The 21211-nt window shown below is 36.4% G+C and overlaps 1 protein-coding gene across 2 annotated transcripts in view; it reads right to left on the minus strand.

The window, feature by feature from the left end:
* si:ch211-140b10.6 (protein POLR1D-like) overlaps nucleotides 1-21211 on the minus strand; it is a 46418-nt gene that overhangs the window by 16241 nt on the left and 8966 nt on the right. Inside the window, exon 2 of one of the 2 annotated variants that reach the window (XM_028799491.2) lies at nucleotides 1027-1101. The exons of the other annotated variant lie outside the window; for it this stretch is intronic. Coding sequence (XP_028655324.1) covers nucleotides 1027-1101 — 75 coding nt within the window. The remainder of the gene's footprint in view (nucleotides 1-1026; nucleotides 1102-21211) is intronic. 2 annotated transcript variants of the gene reach the window in all.

A 21211-nucleotide genomic window follows, 5' to 3' on the forward strand; every position in this document is an offset into this window, starting at 1 on the left:
GTCTCTATCTGACGTACCAAAACCCCAGTTCCTATCCTTCCTTTTTCTTTCACCATATAACCAATAACCACATGATAAACGTCTTTGTGAAATTAAAACTAGTTATAAACTTAGCCCACGGAGTGTTTTTTAAGTAAATTTAGTACTCTCTTACATTAAAATTTCTTGTTCGTCATCTTGTCTTATTCAATTGGAATCCCCCTAGTATAGCACAGAAAATTATGTCTACGAACGGAGTTATTGATTTTCACAGATCTCCAGAAGGGTTTGGGTGATGGTGAAACTGAATTTAATGCAACTTTTTGTATGCTTAGTTGGTCTGCATCATACTTATTGAGATGAACTCTTATAAAACTAATAAAGGGGCAAAAGGGAAAGGACTATGATGAGAATAATCAGGTCAGTTTGTGGATTTGCATGGAGGGAGAGAACGCTGGGTGCACAGATGACAGAAAAATTGGTGTGAAGGCAATAAATTGTGCGGTGAGGAGAATGGGGTGGAGGCTGTTTTAGTATGTAATGAAAGGCAGTAAATGACTTGTGTGAAAAAGTACAGACAGTGTGCACTGTGACAAATGTGGAGGGAAATTGGCATTAAGGCAGGCTAAAGAAAACAAAAAAAGAAGTAGCTGCAGAAGATACGAGTAAAATGAGCCTCACCAATAAGGATGCAAATGATTAAGAAAACCAGAGGTAACATAGTGGGAAAGTGAACAGATTGGGTAGACCCAGATACTGGCATTTAGAGCAGTGGTATTTATTACACTCTTCCGCCCGATAGTATGTGCAAACAGTCATATTGATTTTGCTAACAGGTGCAAGGAATTATTACTACAGTGGCATACAATAAACACTATATACAGAAATCAGAAAATACTGATTACTACAGTGTATTTAGCCTGAACAAAAGGGTGTTGCTTAAAAGAGGACAATGCACAGCTTTACAGTTTGCCACTTTATCAAAAAAATATTTTACATACATATATTTTTAAAATGTCTAAACGTTTGTATGTATTGGCATCTCACCAGCCTGAAGGGCCCATGGTTTCTGCTCGGATTCTGCCACGATTTGCTTCCCTGAGGAGCTCATCAACAGCTTTCCTGTTGTAAAAACAGAATGCAAAATATATTGAATGCCCAATTTAGTAATTATATTTTAAAATTTACTTAAATTCATGTCGCTTTTGGATAAAAAATGTCTGTTTAAATCTTGCCTTGGTTTATTTGGTACAATTAAATTCATAAATCCATTTGTTCATTTTCACAATCATCACTGATTAGGCAATGTGTTTGTGGAGTGGTTTGGCCTGGTACCTGAAACCTCTAGGCCACTTGGGCTAAGGTTCCCAGAAAATTGACTCTCTTTTAGCATAAAATGGATATCGATATGTATATCAATAATAAACACTGAACTGCCAAATACTGTTCAGAGTCATTAAAACAAAATCAAATCAACTGTGCCATAATAATTAATCTTATGAGTTTTTCAGGTCCTGTATTTGTGGATGATAGTCATTCGTTTATTGATCTCTCTCAAACCAAACCTCAACAGTGTAAACATGTACACAAACACAGACATAGTAAAATCTTTCAGATGTCACCAAAACAGACTGCCTTGTTAAGCACTTGCATTTCACTGTGTCAGCAGATGTTCTTCCTTGAGTAGTTAATAATCTATTCACTGTCATGAAATGCATCTAACAAGAGAAAGGAACCACTCTCCTATCTATGCTAAAATTTACATAAAAAAATGGAAAGTCTCACAAGTTAATATACTGTAGCATGCAAATCAATACACAATGTAGTAGAGGTCTTCCTTTTTGCTGCAGTAATGTGTATATTTAAAAGCAAAAATAAAAATTCTTTAAGGATTAAAATTGTACGATACTTTGTTAATTTTACAATAGTTAATAGTAAATGACATCAAAATAACTTGAGGCACATCTAGAAAATGGGTGGGGAAAAAAAAAAAAGATTACCATTATTCATTTAATGTAAACAAACCCTTCTAATCAGCTTCCTAAATTAACTCTATCCTAAAGGATTTTTTAACTCTACTTTGTAAGCATTAAAACATTCTACTGAAAATGTATGCAGGTACCACAACTTGGAATAAACTCTATGTTTTGCGCTAGTATCAGGTCACTATTAACTGGGGATGGAATCTTGAATTGCCAAATAATTAAAGTCAGTGTTTGATAACTCATTTCATACAATTTAAACATTAACTCAGTGTTGTGGTATCTTGGCTAGGGCTGTTTTCTGCCTAATGCCTGTTGTAGCTGAAATAGGCCCCAGCTGCTAATGAATAGGGATGCCCCCATGACACTTCCCTGCAGCAAAACTTTCCTCAGGTGTTACTTGCTCCCTAAGCTTTGCCTCTTCTCAGTCACATCTAGAAGCTTGAAGTCTCTGCTTCTTCTGCCATTTCACTCATCCTCTGCAGACTGCCTCCCTGTAAATAACTCAGGTCCTTAACCAGGCATATTTGTTGATAGGCTCACAACCCCTCTACATGAAATGGGAAGAGCCTTACAAACACTCTGTGACCAGGTCAAAGTATTTCACTCTCTTCTTGTAATGTACTGCCTCTATCCCTTCCTCCCATGATATTGTCTGCTCAGGCAGCAGCAAAATTTTTATAGCTGCAGTTCACAGCACCATGTCTGCATGCAGAGAGGTGCTGTAGATCTCTCTAGGGAAATGGAGGTGGACTCGGGCCATCTTCCACACCAATCCTGATCCCAGATGTTTTGGTGCTGACCTTGTGCCAGTGAGATTTTACAGCCAGACAGAATGTATTAGAGGGTGGGACTGGTGGACCTGCATATGTCACAGGCTTGCTATATGCCAAACCACTGCTGGAGATTCTGGAGGCTTGGCAGGGCATCAAAGGTAGCTCTGACAAGTCTGCCCAATATATCGCTCAACTCTCAGTGCTCTCCTGTGTTGTCTAATGACCCTGTCGAAATACACAAAATTAGGAGAAGAAAAAAAAAATGCATTTTTTTCGTATACGCACTTTTATATCAGATGTCTTCCATGCTATATCCAATATTATAGTAGAGATGTAGCAGGGTATTTTTGTAGATAAAAAAATAATACATTAAAAAAAAAAATCAGCCCAACTCACACAAACCTATAGCATGAAAAGAAGGGAATATTAGCAAATGCCATTCACAGAATTCAAATGATAGTGAACGTCTGTGACTTAAAACAAATGTACTTTAAACAAAGAAAAATGTATCCATCTTCAGACCTGCTTAACATAATTATAGTATCATTGAGATGGAATCTAATCACAACCATTTGTCCTAAACTCTGGACACAGAGCCCATCCTTTCCTGGGAATATTTATACACACAAAGGACAAATTTAGAGTTAACAATTTAACAAACATGAACAACTTTACAATATGGGATGAAGACCTGAGTATCTAGAAAGAAAGAAAGAAAGAAAGAAAGAAAAAAAACACACCTCACACACATTTGAAAAGAACACACAAACATCTCACAGAAAGAGGATTCAAACCCAGTTCCTATGGCTATGAGGCAGGAGGGCTAACTGCTTTCCCATTGTGTAGTCCAGACAGCAAAACATACTTTGTTTATACAAGTACACTACACATTGTCCTTATACATAGAAACAAATTATGCATATTACTTGATGGATAGTTTATTAAGGTTTTAATACAGCTGTGGGTGGGTGCTATATTTTTAAGACCTTCTGCTTTGAAAATTAAGCTCTATTTAAAAAAATCTACCAGAAACCCCTTGGTATAAACAAGGTATGCATAAAATACTTAAGAAATAAACTTTGAAAATATGAAAGTGTACAGTTCTATGAGAAAATGACCTAGTAAAAAAGTAGTAATTTTCAAATGCAGTGAATACATGAATAACTTTTCCTTCATTTCTCATGGTTACAGTAAATGAAATCAGTGTATGAAATAAACAAAAATGTACAGGATATTAAGTAATATAAGAAATTACTCTTTTTCATATTTTGGTCCCGATCAGCACTCATCCTCATAACTAACTTAGTAATATCACTGAAGAATATGAATACCATGTAAAATTCTTTCCCAGACGACTCACTATAGTGCATGTGCATCTACATCTATACATTATTCCATGTTTCTGTTTGCAATTTTTGTTATAGCTGCAAATCTGATGTGCTTCTCAAATTATTTTAGTTAGCCCTTTAGCTAGTTCTGTCTTCTAGCTGTTTAATATTATGGTTTTGGTTTGGTACAATTCAATACTATATGCATGCTTTTGGTAGGCTAAATGCAAAAATCCTGGCTTGCACTAGTAGTCATGCAATCAAAAATGCATGGTTAGATACTGCATTGTAAAACTTTTTTTTTTAACAGATTCCATAAAAAACTGCATAAGTGTAAAAGAGGTAAAAATGTAACTATGGACAAAATCCATCTAGAGCAGAATCTTTCACAACAGATATTTTCATAAGATGCAACACAAAGCTAAAAAGAACACAAAATACTGAAATACAAGATAATTTATGTATAAGGAGATATTTACAAATAATAGTATGGTTAGATGAAATGCTTAAAAAGGTAGCGAGGAGTAGAACCTATTGGAGTAGCAAGAAGAAGCAGCCATCTGTTGCAGGGCCCACTTGCATGCGCACATTTCCCCACACTGATGAAGAAGCCAATATGGAATCACCAGTTAACCTAACCAGAGGTCCTTTGGGGATGTGGAAGAAGTACCCAGAAGAAAATCCACTCAGTCATGTGTAGGACGCACATATTTGACAATAACAACATCGAGAAGTAGGATTTCAACACAGATGGTTGGATTCTCAAGGCAAGAGTGCAACTGCACCACCTTCTCACCTAGAAAAACTGGTTGTATTAAGTGTCAACAAACTTTACAATAGGAGTTATAGCTCAGTTCAGCTGAAACTAATCAAATTCCAAAAAGAAAGACAACCATAGTCTGCGATGAGCTAACAAAAGATCTATGGGATATAAAAGTTAAAAGGTAAGATCTGGAGAGTGATGCAAAAAAAAGTTTTGAAAAAAAATAAAGATTATGAAACATTTTAAAAGAGCAATACTAAGAAGTGGAGGAAATATTGGCAGAATCAGGAAACCTCAAAGGTTAGAACATCCCTTTGAAATTAAAGACTGGGCATGGAAAAACTCATTAGAGCGTCTGCCAAGAGACCAACACTAACTTTAAAGGAGCTGCAAGAAAATTATTTCAGTAACTCGCCATTCCCTACATATTACAACCACTTTACATATTATACATGTCGGAGAGGATGGAAAAATGAAAGCCCTTTTCTAACCAAAAGAATATCCAAGGCAATATAGATTCTGAGAATACACACTTTCAATTGATGAATACAACAAAGGGTGATACAAACAGTGAGCATTCTCAGCTGAGCTCCAGTCATTGCCAGTTGTTTTGATCCTTTGTGCTCTGGGCATATTCAAGAGGCAAATTTGCATAGGTGATCATCCAGTATCTGGTGGTGGTAGGCTTCTAAGCTGGTTCTTCATACCAGATCCATAGCTAGTCTGTTGGTTTTTCAGCTGCCTTACACTATTTCTCTATAAAGCTTTCCTTTTTTTGCGGATAACACAAAAGTTACTAAGCAGTTTCTGTTTTTCCACGAAATTAGGTAGAAAAGATGCTAGTTAAATTGTCAAAGATCCCTTTATGGGGATAAATGTCAAAAATCCAGGTTTGCCAAACTGATAGAGAGCTGTGCACACTTACATAAAGCTTTTTAAAAAATTAATTTTCCTAGAACTAATCCATTTGTTTTTCCCTAAATACTAGAAGCAATGAGATTGTCATTAAGGATCTAAAAGTCATGCTTTGAATTCATTTGTCTTAACATGAGAAAAGCTGAGATGTCAAAAGTCTTTGCACCGTTACTGACAATAACTGGATGCCAGTAATGTTCTGGTCTACTTATAAATTAATAGACATTTTAGTTTGAGACAATGTACACAGTGTATAATTACATATTCACAGCATATTTACGATTTTTCTTGCTTCTCTTTTATCTGGTCTCTAATGTAAGTAAAAAGAGGGGAAAGTGTATTTACCCAGTATGCAATTGGATAAACTGTGATCTAAGATGATCTAGCCACAACAGTAAAAGCTGTTAAGCCCAGACCTCCCAAAGTCCCCAGAGTCATCAATCAAGCAAAAAACAACTGCTGGTAACAAGATCTGCTCCACACAGCTGTCTAATCCCTTGCTTCCACATGAAATCTCACTCAACTTCATCTTCACTGGTCTTCTAGTATATTAATCTTACATTGGAGGTACTTATTAATTGTGACTTTAAAGTTTATTTTAATTGGCTCAAAAGTACAAGAAAACTGCAGTCACACACTGTAGAATACTGCTTAATGACCAAGGTGTGTCATTTTATAAAAGTTAATTTTATAAAATAAAAATAATAGGTTTTAACAACTGTGTGCCTGAAACAGTCAATTATTAATGGTAATGCTAAAAGTAGAAATTTTCAAGAAAATGCAAATATGGGCAATATAATATAATGTGAAATTGATTATTTAATGCAAAATAATAAAAGAAATAAAACTGAGGAAAACTCAGTACTTCAGTGGTAATCCTTAGTTTGCATTATAGGTAGCAACTGCAATAGTCCATTTGGTTTTCAAATCCTTTTCTTATAAAAGGTCCTGAAATATATTCTTTGACATTGTAATGTCCATTTACATCAAGGTGCCAGGGGCCCATTATATGGTACAAAACAACAGCATTATCACTGCCAGCCACTATTGATGAGATGTGTCATGATGAATTCAGGGAAACACTGGTTTTTGCTATATTTTGAACCTTTCTCCAAAATGAATCTGTGAGAACTGTGATTTTTCCCCAATCAATGACCCTTTCACCACCTTTAGGAGTTTGTTTTGATGGTTAATTCATTAGGTATCATGCCCCATTCTTGATAAGATATAAATGTTTATGCATTTTGGTATCACTGTTGTACTAATGCTGTTACACTGGCCAGCAAAGACTGAATGAACACTCACCTCTATAAGCCTTAAAGGCAAAAAAGCACCAAAAAGACTGGGCTGATGTATACTCAAGTTAAACATAATAGAAATCTATGCTTTGTGCAGTCAGTAAGTTATAGTGTCCTGCCAAACAGTTCTCTGGTATGCTCTTTAATACTAGCTTTATCCTGCAGACTTCCTCTTGCAGAGGACACAATCCTACAATAGTCTAAACCAGTGGTCCCCAACCTTTTTGACAGCAAGAACCACTTTATTAGATGCAAATTTTTCCAAGGACCGGTCGGGGGGGGCAGTTTTATACACAATTTACATAACATTTCTATTATAATTAAGTTATTAAGCAGTTCGCATACGTTTGCAACCTGAGATTTTTCTTCTTTTTTTTGCATATAACAAAGTCATATGCTTTGCATTTGCCATTCCAACAGATTGCACATCACAAACATTAACAATGCTATCGTTTTTTTCGTGTCTGCCGTTTCTATAGGAGGGTGACAATGAGTTAAATTCCAATGGATGTTTTTCAAATGTTGACAAGCAATAAGCAAAAGGTATTACTGAAAACCACAGAAAACAAAAACAGCAAAAAAAAAAAAAAAAAAAAAACAGTACGAGGAAAGTTCGAAGAAAGAATTTTTTTTACAATGTTTCTGTTTGGGGATCGTTGTGCAAACGTGCACATCTGAGCTGCGACCACAGATCTAACTGCTCTGTGGATGATTCATTCAGGCATTTCAAGGTCACTTCGTTGTAATGAAAGCATCTGCTGAATGTACTTCGTAGTAACGCGATTTCTATAGACTCGCGTCATATGGGGAAACTGTGGGGACCGTAACAATACCTTGTTGTAATACTCTCTCACCTCGGTCTCTCTCCTCTCTCTGCGCCGCTGCAAAGCCCCGCCCGCCAAGCGTTCTGAAAAGTCTGAGTGAGTCTCCGTTGCCGGCAGTTCTCTCGCGGCCCGGCTGTCAGACGGCTGCGGCCCGGTAGTGGGTCGCGGACCGGTGGTTGGGGACCCCTGGTCTAAACTACCCTTCTGCTTTAAGGTGGAACGCTGGTGTATTGAATAAGAGCCAGTATATAACCTATAGGTTGAGTTTGGCATTGGCAAGCCCAAACTCACTGAAGTAATTCCTGTAATTACTGTAATTAAAGGCAACTAGTTTTCCTAGCTTAAAGATTAACTTACCAAAACAGAACAAATACTAGCAAGAAAGGATCATTGTTTAAGACCTTAAACAACGAAAACTATAAACTGGTATCTCAAAGACTGTCATAAAGCAGAGAGACTTGAGGACAATTTTGAATGAAGACTTTGTACTTCTGGTAGTACTTTTATTTTTCTATTTTTATTTATTGATCACTCCTAATTTAATATTATTTATTGTATCAGTATGCTGCTGCTGAAGAATGTGAATTTCCCATCGGGATTAATGAAGTATCTATCTATCTATCTATCTATCTATCTAAGGCAAAATCTGCAAACGTCCTTAAGAATAAAAATCCAGCAAACTAAACAGAATGGGTACTATATGATAAGTGGTGGGTGGTATCGTGGTGCATTTAGCATTCTGGGATCAAATCCTGTTCTGCAGAATCTGCATGTTCTCCAAGACGTCTTTAGTTTTTTTTTTATTAAACAGAACTTTGGCTTTGTCCCCACAGCCCAAAGACACGTGTGCTTTGCTGCTGGGATAGGTTCTGGTATCCCAAGACCTAGAAAGGATTAAGTGCATTTGAGGACCCAAAATTAGGAGTAAAAGCAAAGTTTAAGAGGCTAAAAATTCTCCTTTCAAATAACAGCTGTGTTAAGCATTCTTGTGTGACAGCGTGGAAAATTACTGTCTGATACATTCATATTAATGTGTGTGTGTCTCAAGTTCTTTGCTCTGCACTCACCTTGTAATTTATTACTATGTCTGAAGAACAAATGTAAAACTATCATCTCACCAGTAGCTGAACTCAGATGCACACCACAGCCTTGCCGTATACATTACTTTTCCCAGATAAGTTAAAAATATCCAGCTATAGTATGCTATCACACTCTTATTAGACCCTGGAGCTGGGAACTGTTTTTCAAAAGAGTGAGACTGGAGACAGCCACTTTCATGACCTCTGAAGGCAAGGTTCATTGTCAACTGTATTTCATAGTATATGTGTGCATTATTTTCTTCATAGAAATAGTGTAAGCAGAAATTCAGACAGCTGCTAAGCCAGCTATGATTTATATATACAGTTGATGATGTGGTAAAATTTCAGCAAAACAGCAGTTTCAACAACAGAGTGAAGGAGCCAAAGCGAAGTCCTAAAGGTACAGAGACCTAAACTGATTTAAGGACAACTATTTAAGGTTTAATACTACCAAAAAAAAACCGAAAAAAAAAAAAACACCATGTAATAGAAATATTGTAAAGATGAATGATGCCCACCACTCACATTCACTTAAAATATTTGCCAAGTATGAAGGCAAATGTTTCTTAATGGAGTTAAAAATTTAACAGACTTAGAAATAACAGCCATGCTATCTGTAGGCAGTTTTATTGGATTTTAGACACTAGACACTTTAGTACTACACACATTTTTGGGGAAAGAAAAAAATGGAATACATGGTGTGAGGTAATTCAAGTAGTAACAAATGAATTACCTTGAGGGAATGCAAGATGGCTATATAGAAACTATTGAATGCCTTTACAAACGTCTTTTTCTGAATCGTATGATGAACATATAAAGCATTAGAAAACAATTTGTTTGTTTATGCTTGCAAAAAATCTACTGCATGTTCATGTCATTAGGATCTTAAGAAATGAGTTGTACTAGGAATTTGACATAACAGAAATCATATATATTATTGTAAGAAAACAGAAAACAATAATGAATGTTCAGAAACACAAATGGAGAAAAGACAAACGAAGCATAAATGGGTTTGCCCCTGACCACAGCAATGGATTTACTCTTAGTAAGAAGACTTATAAGCTCTGTACACTACAAAATAATTACAAATAAAGCAAATATATACATCATATACCCTTATTGGGGCTCGTCAGGTGTATGTGTAGGCTTCGTCTCAGGCGCTGACATCTGAGTGCATACACCTGATGAGCCCAAATGAGTGTGAAAAACATGTTGTGTACTCTTTGTATTACTGTACTGTATGTATATATGTGTGTGTGTGTGTGTGTGTGAGAGAGAGAGAGAGAGAGAGAAACAGGTCAATATTTTAAATACAAGTAGCACCATGCATGTGTATTTCAGTATAAAAAAAAAAGACTTGTTACTCCAAGTAGAAAAAAAAACAATTTGACCTTGAATAAATGAAACTGCACATATACCAAAGTTAAATGTGACCATACCAATACAAAATATTGTTTTGTGCTTTCAAATGTGTAATAACTGAGACATGGTTCAACAAGGAAAGAAAATGTACAGTTCATAAGGAAGCACTCTCATGTATCACTTTTACACTCTCTATGGTAAAGAAAAGTAACCTCAAAAGGGAAATAAAAAAAAATATTTCTGAGCTATGGAAGGTAGCCACTACTCATGCCAAGTTTAATCAAAATCAAAAGGGGTAATAGAAAAAAAATTTTGAAAGTTTGTTTAATAGATATGGATTGACCCAGCTAAACACAGAGGAGTAGCCAAATGTGTATATGGACCTTATAAGGCGTATATCACACTTACAAAGTACAAATTATAGCTGAACACAGAAAGTAATATGGCCATCTAATTCCAAATCTTCAAAATTCTCAATGGAATAAGTAAAGCTGATCCATTAGAAATTTTTCAGTTAAGCAGTGAATCATGTAGTTGAGGACACTGGAGGAAATTAAAAAGTAGTGAGTTCAAGATGAATCTCAGGAAGTACAGAGTGAAAAAATAATTTAAACATAAAAATCATGTAGTTAACGCAGACGTTTTGATAAAGTTTATTTAAAAAAATCTCTCTATCTGATATTGGGACAACAGAGCCAGTGTCTCACTGCACGTTTGTTTATTTAGAAAATCTTTAAGGGAAATGTCCAGGTTTCTTTTTTATGTAACAAATAAATCATTTGACAAGAATTCAAAAGACTACTGGCTCAATATCAACTGATAACTCACCAGGTAAACCTGAGAAGTCACTAAACCTGCCAATGCCACAAATGAATCAGTGTGGAAGCAATTCCACATAGGTTTAAAAACCTTTTTAATAGTATTCACTATAGGAATACACTATGTAAATTGAGCTATTCCATAAGAACCTTGTGGTGATTTATTTAATCTTTTTTAAAAAGGAATACATGCTAAAATATTTTTAGATATAAAAAGGTATTAGTAATTGCATTAACTGAAATGTAAGATCATATACATATAAACCAAGTGAAAAAAAATCATACACTCCGAGCTTAGAAATTATAAATCAACACTTGAAAAGGGAGCTTCTTTTTCTAATAGCTAAGAAAGTTAGTTTCACTTGCTCAAGGTCGGTCAGTCAGCCAGCCACTAAGTGGAAACTCTCCACTTATAAGCCTTCTCCTGGATGCAAGTTCCTTTCTTTAACTAGGGCCACACAACCATTGTGGGCACACTGCCATGCTTAGCTGAATAAAAGCTGCACAAGATCCTCAGTACAGCTGGCTAATCTGCAACTGCAGGAAGCATTTAGAAAGGTTAAGCACAAACTCAAGTTGTTACTAAGTGCGAGAACTTATTAGAACTCCACGCTGAACCCCCAGCTGCATTCAGCCCCTATTCACAAACTTTAGTTCATAGGCCTTAACAGGTGCTTTACAGTTACCAAAAGCACCTGTCACCTACGGTGCCTTTCTAAAACCAAAAGGCAGCTATCAATTATTTTAACTAAGATATCTTCTAAAAACATATTCCAGGGTAAATAAGTAATTTATTGTTTCGTTCTGTAATTAAAGTTTAAAAACAGTAAGGCTGGATAAAAGTTTTTTTTTTTCCCCAGATATTGACTTAACTTTTAGATAAAGACGAAAAAAGAAAACCTGCAATCTTGATGGAATTTTGCTGCTGCAAAATAACTGTTTCAGATTGGTTATAAACTCCTATTAGATGACAGATTTAGAAAAAAAACAAAACATTTTTTAATTAAACCTGTCAATGTTCACATTGGCAGTGTATCAAATGAAAACACTGTCACAATGTAATTAATACTATGGTTTGTGCATTTTTGGCAATGGATGCATATTCATTCCATAAATTGTTTGCCACAGACTTAAATTCAAGAGTACTGTTGTTCATCCTGCTACTTTATTAATATACTTATAACAACCAGCGTTTCCTATTAAAAATTCATCTTAAACAGGTAGGCAGATACCAATGGATTACATGACCATGTGCAATTTACACAAGAAGGGGATAGATTGAAAAGTTATGTACCTTTAAATGTTGTACGGTTTAATGTATTAGATGCACCATCATGAATGTATCATCACCATGGGGATACTGCAAAAGCACCACTAGTACCCTAAACGCTTTTAGCCAATAACATCCCTGTTGTCAGAAACCAACTACTCATGACCACACTAAAAACAGAGTGACACTACTTGTACTGATAAAGTGAGAACCTACCGTCAGTCAAGTAACACCTTTTGGGGGAACAAAAAAAAACAAAAAAAAAACACCATTACAATGTGTCAATAATTGGGTATGCAAGATAATTTCCCACCCATCTTCTATTCCTGCTTGTGAAGAAAAGGCAGTTACAACAGGCTAGAAACACAAATCCTAAAAGAAAGGGAAAGTATTGTTAGGTCTGATTAACCCCGCTTCTTGCTGATCTATATAAATGGGAGGGTCGGGAAGGAAAAGAAGCATAATGACTGGACTACTAGGTATCACAAATTACAGTATAAAGCACACCTGTCCACAGAATCAATTTCCTTTATGACTGGGTTAACTAAAGTAATAAAGGGATGGACATGGTCAGCAACAATACTCAGATAGGCTGTGGCATTTAAATGATGCTCAGTTGGCACTATGGTGCCCAACGTGTGCCAAGAAAATATCCCCTACACCATTATACCACCACCACCAGCCTCAACCATTGATATAAGGCAGGATGGATCCATGCTTTCATGTTGTTGACACTAAATTCTGACCTTACCATCCAACTGCAGCAGGAATCAAGACTCATCAGACCAGGTAATGTTTTTCCAATCTTCTGTTGTGCAATTTTGGTGAGACCTCAGTTGCATGTTTTTAGCTGATAGAAGTGGCATCCGGTATAGTCTCCTGCTGCTGTAGCCATTCTGCTTCAAGGTTCGACAAGTTGTGTATTCAGAAATGCTCTTCTGCATATTTTAATTGTAACAAATGATTACTTGAGTTACTGTTGCCTTTCTATCATCTTAAACCAGTCTGGCTATTCTCCTCTGATCTCAACAAGGCATTTTCGCACAGAAAATTCCCACTCACTGGATATTTTCTCTTTTTCGGACCATTCTCTGTAAACTCTAAAGATGGCTGTGCCTGAAAATCCCAATAGATCAGCAGATTCTGAAATATTCTGATCAGCCCATCTGGCACCAACAACCATGCCACATTCAAAGTCACTTAAATGATCTTTCTTACCCATTCTGATGCTCGGTTTGAACTTCAGGAGGTTGTCTTGATAATGTCTACAAACCTAAATGCATTGAGTTGCTGCCATGTGATTGGCTGATTAGATATTTACATTAACAAGCAGTTGAACAGGTGAACCTAATAAAGTGGCCCATGAGTGTATTTCTCTTCAGTATGCAACAGCTTTCTGAAAAATTAAGAAGAAATGTTGACGAATATCTGTCAATTTTAGATATTAAAGTACCAAAATGATGAGAATCATTTTAATTTCCTGTAATTTTGAAATATTTTGTGTACTGTGTAGACTGTTAAACCACTACAGGCAAACACCTATACAGTACAACCATTTAATATTCAACCACATAGTCCTGTATGAACAATACATTAAAACTAACCAAGCAGTACTATCCATCCATCCATTATCCAATCCGATATATCCTAACTACAGGGTCACGGGGGTCTGCTGGAGCCAATCCCAGCCAACACAGGGCGCAAGGCAGGAGACAAACCCCGGGCAGGGCGCCTGCCCACCACAGACCAAGCAGTACTAAGTTCTAGTAATGTTAGCTCCATAGCACAGATAAACATTAACTACCTCTTTAAGCTAATGCATATTCATAAACAGGAAGCTATTGAATGTATAATCAGATAATATTTATTATGTTTTGTTTATCGAAAGATAAGGCTCAGATTAAAACTGCGTGCAATGAAGGTTTTTAAAAATGATCATCCCCTCATGCATTTATTCTTCCATAGTCACATTGCATTCACTTTATTCCAAATGTCCGACAAAAATCAAAATCAATCAGAAACAAGCAGCACTTTATGCAACCACAATCAACTTGTGGTGGAGTAGAACTATGAGAGCATGTCTGAGCATTATGGTTCATTATATTGTTGAGGAATATATGCTGAAAAGCAGATTCTTACAGTGCCGCTTCTGCTTTAATGAGTGCACCATTCATTATAATACATTCCTAAAAGAGTTAGTCAGGTATCTGCATGTAACATTATATTACTACCAAAATCCTTCTTAAGGTTGCTATATATCAACACTGTTAAATTGATTGCTTTCTTATACCAGTACAAGTTGTTTTTACATTAACATTTTAATCTTATGTTACTTATAGGTTTTAATTAATAAATACACATGCAAAATTTGTTTTCCTAATACAGAAGAACCCCAATTTAACAATCCTATGTTTAAAATTTACATACATTTTTACAATTTAGAATGGTGGTGAAGGCTGATTTTTCAGAAGGGCTATTGGTTTAATATAAAAAGGAGGAGGAATGTTTGTGTTATACTTAAGTAATTTGTATATATTTTTTTACATCACACTTTAGGTGCAGTGCAAACAGCAGCCTTCTTTCAGCTTCCTACAGAAGCTCTGTGTCCTCTCTGTTTTCTTTTTGTTTTTGAACTTGTTTTACTAGTTTGGTTTATAATTAGATTTGATCTGGCTTTAAATTTACAAATGGTCTGAAGTCAAAACAAACCCAGGCACCAACTTGTCACTTCCGACTTTTGGATGGGCTGTTGACTAGGGAAGGGTTTCAAAGAGGATCAGAAGGCTACCTTATGTCTGCAACACCTGGGGCCTCATGTATAATGCTGTGCGTAGAATTCACACTATAACATGGCGTACAAACAAAAGCGGAAATGTTCGTATGCACAAAAAAATCCAGATGCATAAATCTGTGTGAACGCTAACTTCCACGTTCTTCCACTACATAAATCCTGGTCAGTGTGAAAAGTAACGCACGTGCACGCACCTGCTGTCCCACCACAACTCCTCTCAGAATTATGCCGCTTTGAATATGCAAATCAGTATAAATAACCCTTAAGCTCAGCCTTCTGTGAAAAGACAATGGCAAAAGCCATTAAAATAGAAGAATTTCAGCAAATACCAAGTGGAGGCAAGGAAAAACTTATTATTTGTTGGTTTAAACAGTGATACAGTATAATCAACAAAAGGATGTTGATCGAGTGACAGTGTGTCGGAGAAACTCGAAAGCTCAAGTTCACAAAGTCGCACAGTGCCCGAAATAAAAAAGAAGTTGTCAGATATCAAAGTCGCCGTGAAAAGTCAAGTCGTAGCCCACCGTCTGAGTGTCATATGAAAGCTTATTAGGGTACAGAGGGGGGAAAAAAAAAAGGCACACAGTGGGGAAAAAAGCATGAAATGTCAACTTTAATCTTGAAATTTCCACTTTAATCATGTAGTTTATTTTGTCATTAAAGTAGAACATCATAAACTTCATCTTAAAATCGTTTAATTTACTGGTTTCTCAAATCCCATCGTAATTAAAGTAGCACGTTACATGCTTTGTTTTGTATTTGATCTTCTATGTGCGTGAATTACTATGTGTTTCTTAAACGGGCTTTCTCTTCCTCCAACAGGACACAGAATCCATTACATTCATGATATTACAGCTCTTTGAATAATTAAAATACTGAGATGTATACTTGATATCATTTACATGAGAGTTAAAGTATGTTATTAAACATTGGAACACGGTGGCGCAGTGATTGTTCCTGCCTCACGCAAGATGCTTGCTGCGCCGTGCGCGACCTTAGATAAAATAATTTATTGCAGCAGTACTGTCTCTTTCCCAATTCCTGTCCTTACTTTTCTTTCTCCAAATACCCAATCGCCACACAATCAGCTCTGTAATAGACATTAAGCCATCTGTAAGCTTAGAACGCCGATTCTTCAAAACTTTTAAGGAACATCGAAATATCTTCGTAGTACATGTTTAATTATTCTATCCATCTATCCTTCCAGTGTTGCGCCAGTCCCAGCAACAATAAAGTGCGAGGCAGGAACAATCCGTGAATGGAGCGCCAGCTCCTTGCTAGCACTGCGGCACTGTGTCCTCATATGTTTAATTATTAACAATATAGATTATTTAAATGATGTTAACATTTTATTTGTATAATCAACACATTTTCCTGCATTTCATCCTAAAAATTATACTATATCTAAATATGCGCTTTATAAAGTGGCTCAGGTTGTGCAATATTACAACTGTATCGCAAGTTTACAGTGAGGTAATCTATAATAATAAAAGGCAAAGCCCTTACTGACTGACTGACTCACTCATCACTAATTCTCCAACTTCCCCTGTAGGTGGAAGGCTGAAATTTGGCAGGCTCATTCCTTACAGCTTACTTACAAAAGTTAGGCAGGTTTCATTTCGAAATTCAAAGCGTAATGGTCATAACTGGAACATATTTTTTGTCCATACACTGTAATGGAGGAGGCGGAGTCACGTATCGCGTCATCACGCCTCCTACGTAATCACGTGAACTAAAAACAAGGAAGAGATTTACAGCACGAGTCACACGCGGGAACGAAGGTAAATGACGTTAATTTTTGACTGTCTTTTAATACTGTGTAAGCATACATATTAACACATGTGCAATTAAACGTGTGCATTTACGGGGTGATTTCTCAGGCTTAAAAGCTCACCTTTTATCAAACGCGGGAACAAAGGTAACTGACGTTGTTCACTGTCTTTTAATACTGTGTAACCATACATATTAACACATGTGCAATTAAACGTGTGCATTTATGGGCTGATTTCTCAGGCTTAAAAGCTCGCCATTTACTAAAAAGGTAAATGCAAAACTATTTTCAATCAGTTTATTGAAACGCTCCCGTTAAGGATTGCAATAACATATTCGCGAGATAAAAGAACGAAGTAGGGGGAAATGGAGGAAGAGCCGCGAACAGCTAACAGCAAAAAATTAATTAAACAATTGAGAACGGAGCGAGTTAAGCATACAAGCATGTTCATAAGGGAAAGAAAGCACGGTGTAAAACGTAAGTTTAAATTAAGTTTATAGAAACGCTCCCGCTGCGGATTGCAATAACATATTCGCGAGATAAAAGTTTAATGAGAACACACGAGGTATAAACGAACCACACGCCGTGGCGCAACGTTAGGGGCAACAGTTTCAACCATTCTATGATCTGCTTCTCACAACTGAAAGACGGCACATGGTGGATGTTAGCCGACTTGCTGACCGCAACGTTAGGGGCTTCAAGTATGGCGCTGACGCCACATCTCAGTGCCAACACTTTGCAGACTGTACTTAAAAGACACGCCCTCCTCACTGGACAGTTAAAAACACCAATCAAACTAACGATGACATCAAGTATTACCCAATCAAAAGTAGGAAAGGAGGCATCTTCATAAAATGCGTGTGGGATGATTTGCATGAGACGCTGCTTTAAAAAAAAAATGATAAAAAAAATGATAAAAAAAATACGGGCTAAATCCCGTCCAGTATTGATTCAAAACGGGACGCGCAATTTCATTCTCAAACGCGGCACGATTCCGTATTTTAAAGGACGGGTGGCAACCCTACAGTGCCAGGTAACCACCCATACAATCAGATTGTGATTCAGACTAGGAATGCAATGAATGTAATTACCCCGATCTACATACAAGGCGAAAGTCTTGCAACATTCAAAGATGATGGTTTGGGATAAGTACACCATACAACATAAAAGAGCTTATGAAGCCTTGAACCGAAAAAAGCAAGATCTCAGAGATCGTAAAAAAAAAAATAGGAGGTAATGTCGTTTTACTCGCTGTACATTTTAGTCAAACATTACCACTTATTTCACGATGGAGACCAGCAGATCAACTCAACGCGTGTTTAAAATCCATGCTTCTCCCACACTCGGTTATATGTCGCGTGTTCTCGGGTAGGTGCACCAAAAAATGTATACATTTAAGCATGTAATGGGCAAACAAAAAATGAGGTATACCCGAAGGCACAGCAGTAGTACTTAATGTAACTTTACTTCTTAAATGTTAATGTTTTACTGTTTAATAATTTATACGCTTCTTATATGTTGTTCAAATTCTTTTATCAAAATACCACTGACAGCGCAATGCACGATAACATCGACTGAATACACCATACGCATCCGCCCACGGCTGCCCTGCTGTGCGCAGATAGGAGTTGATTCTACAATAAAATAAAATAAAGATAAAAAGACTAAAACAATCATCACCCATAAAGCGGATAGTAGACGTGACGTACTATATGTGTACCACATTTCAAGTGTATAGGTGCAACGGTTTGCGAGCTACAGGTCATTTAAAATCCTGGACAGACACACAAATTGCCACGGTAGCAAATTACAGAAGAAGATTTTACTGTTTAATAATTTATATTTATATGAAATGTGCTTCTTATATATTACTTCATATTCTCATATGATAATGATGTTAATGTTTATATTGATTTCTGTGTTATTAAAACTGCATGTATGTGTGTGTATATATATATATATATATATATATATATATATATATATATATATATATATATATATATATATATACTAGCAAAATACCCGCCCTTCGCAGCGGAGAAGTACTGTGTTAAAGAGGTTATGAAAAAAAAAGGAAACATTTTAAACGTTAACATGATTGTCAATGAAAGCCCGTTTCACTCAGTAAGTCTTATGTGTGTGTTTATGTATGTGTATATATATGTAGATGTGTATATGTAGATATGTATATGTATATAAATGTTTATGTGTGTGTGTATATTATATATATAATATATTATATATATATATATATATATATATATATATATATATATATATATATATATATATATATATAAAAAAGACAGCAACAGTTATAACAATGACAACACAATTACATTGACAATCATGTTACGTTATTTGTAAAATGTTTCCTTTTTTTTTCATAACCTCTTTAACACACTACTTCTCCGCTGCGAAGCGCGGGTATTTTGCTAGTTGTACTTATAAATACAAAGCGTTCTACAAGGAGCACTTGGACTGATTGAGTGCGTTTAGAGTTCTTGGGATGAAACGGTTTCTGAACCGCGAGGAAAGGCTCTGAAGCTTTTGCCATATGATAGCAGTTCAATAGAGAGCATGGCCGAGGCAGCGTGTGCTTGATGCTGTATACCAATAATCTCTTTCCAATCATCTCCTGTTGAGCTGTGATTCCCCACTCAGATACAATGATATAAATATTCTGAGTGGTGCAGTGAGAGTAATATGGAAAAAGATGATCTGCTGTGGCAACCCCTAACGGGAGCAACTGAAAGAAGAAGAAGAAGGTGCAGTGAGAGTAACAACGCTAAAGCAGCTATGGTATTTAGAATAGTTTGGCCATTCTGTGGACCATTATATTTTTACAGGTTAATTACAATCAGATGCATTAAACAAATAAACAATATGTGGTTAATTTCAGTGTATTCATAAAGCCGCGTCAGGGATGTGGATCTAAAAAAGAAAGGCAAACCACACTGGAACAGTAGCACTGCTTTGACGCTGGGTCCCGCCATTTCGCAAAACCGAGTGGAGAACTTGCGTATGCCAGGGTTGGAGCTACCGTAAAGATGTGCGTGGTTTTACGCCAAGTTTAGATTTTATACATCATGATTTGAGCATGGAAATGGGCTTACGCAACATTTTTGTGCGTACGCACCATTTTTACACGAGGCTCCTGGAAACGTAAGAAGTAACGTGAGAAAATAAAAGCAGGATGTATAATATTCCCAATCACATACTTGTGCTGCAAACGTGAGCACCTAAGTAAATCAAATTAACTGTACTGCAATAGCTGTTTGTACAAACACAATAAAGGCAAGGCAAGGTTTGCCAACTATTGTAATGGGCAATGTTTGATTGCTCTGAAATAACATGTATGAACTGTCCGCTTTCATAGCAGGTCACAATGCATACAGGTACAGTGGCATTTTGTGTTTTACGGAGAGCTAGCTTAAGCCAGATATACCAGAAATTGTTTTAATGCTAGGTAGATTTATTCTTAATCAAGCAGACAGTGACCTAAAGCAGTGTGGCAAAAAGGCAGGAGGGGGACTGGTCCTCTACGTGACTGTGGAATGGTATAAAAGGGAGCATATTATAGTAAAAACTAAAGTTTGTAATTCACACATTTACATTCTTCCATGTTATTTGCCCAGGGAAATACTAAGTTACATTATCCTTAACAAGATTTATATTCCTCCCTCTACAAATAGGGCCTCTGCAATGGAAACGATTCTTTCGGCTACCAAAACCCAATGTTCACTCATTCTGACCCTGTAGTTATAATATTCACGTAGTGACTTCAACCATGTCACTTTAGAAGTAACAATGACAAAACTATCAGTTTGTGTCATGTTCCATGTGAGGAAACAACAAGCTGTACCTGCTCTATTCCAGTACTGAAGATGCCTTTAAGAGTAAATTTCTGGCACCTTTGGGTGGATCTGACCACAGCCTAATTCATCTTATTATCAGCTACAAGCCAGTTTCTAGAAGGCAATGGAGGATGAATCGACTATGAATGACTACTTCTAAATAACAGGCCAGAAAATGATGTGCAAATCACAAGGATATAATACTGAGGGATTCAGTCACTGCATCACAGACTATATATACAGTACTTCTGTGTACCCTTAAAGACAGTGTGTTGCTTTCCATACAACAAGCCCTGGATTAGTAAATACATCAAATGGCTCCTGAATGAGACAAGAACATTCAAATCTGGCAACAGAGATGCTCTGAAGGGCACCCAGTAAGTGCTGAAGAAAAG

The sequence above is a fragment of the Erpetoichthys calabaricus genome, chromosome 4 (assembly GCF_900747795.2).
Source record: "Erpetoichthys calabaricus chromosome 4, fErpCal1.3, whole genome shotgun sequence".
Taxonomy (NCBI): domain Eukaryota; kingdom Metazoa; phylum Chordata; class Cladistia; order Polypteriformes; family Polypteridae; genus Erpetoichthys; species Erpetoichthys calabaricus.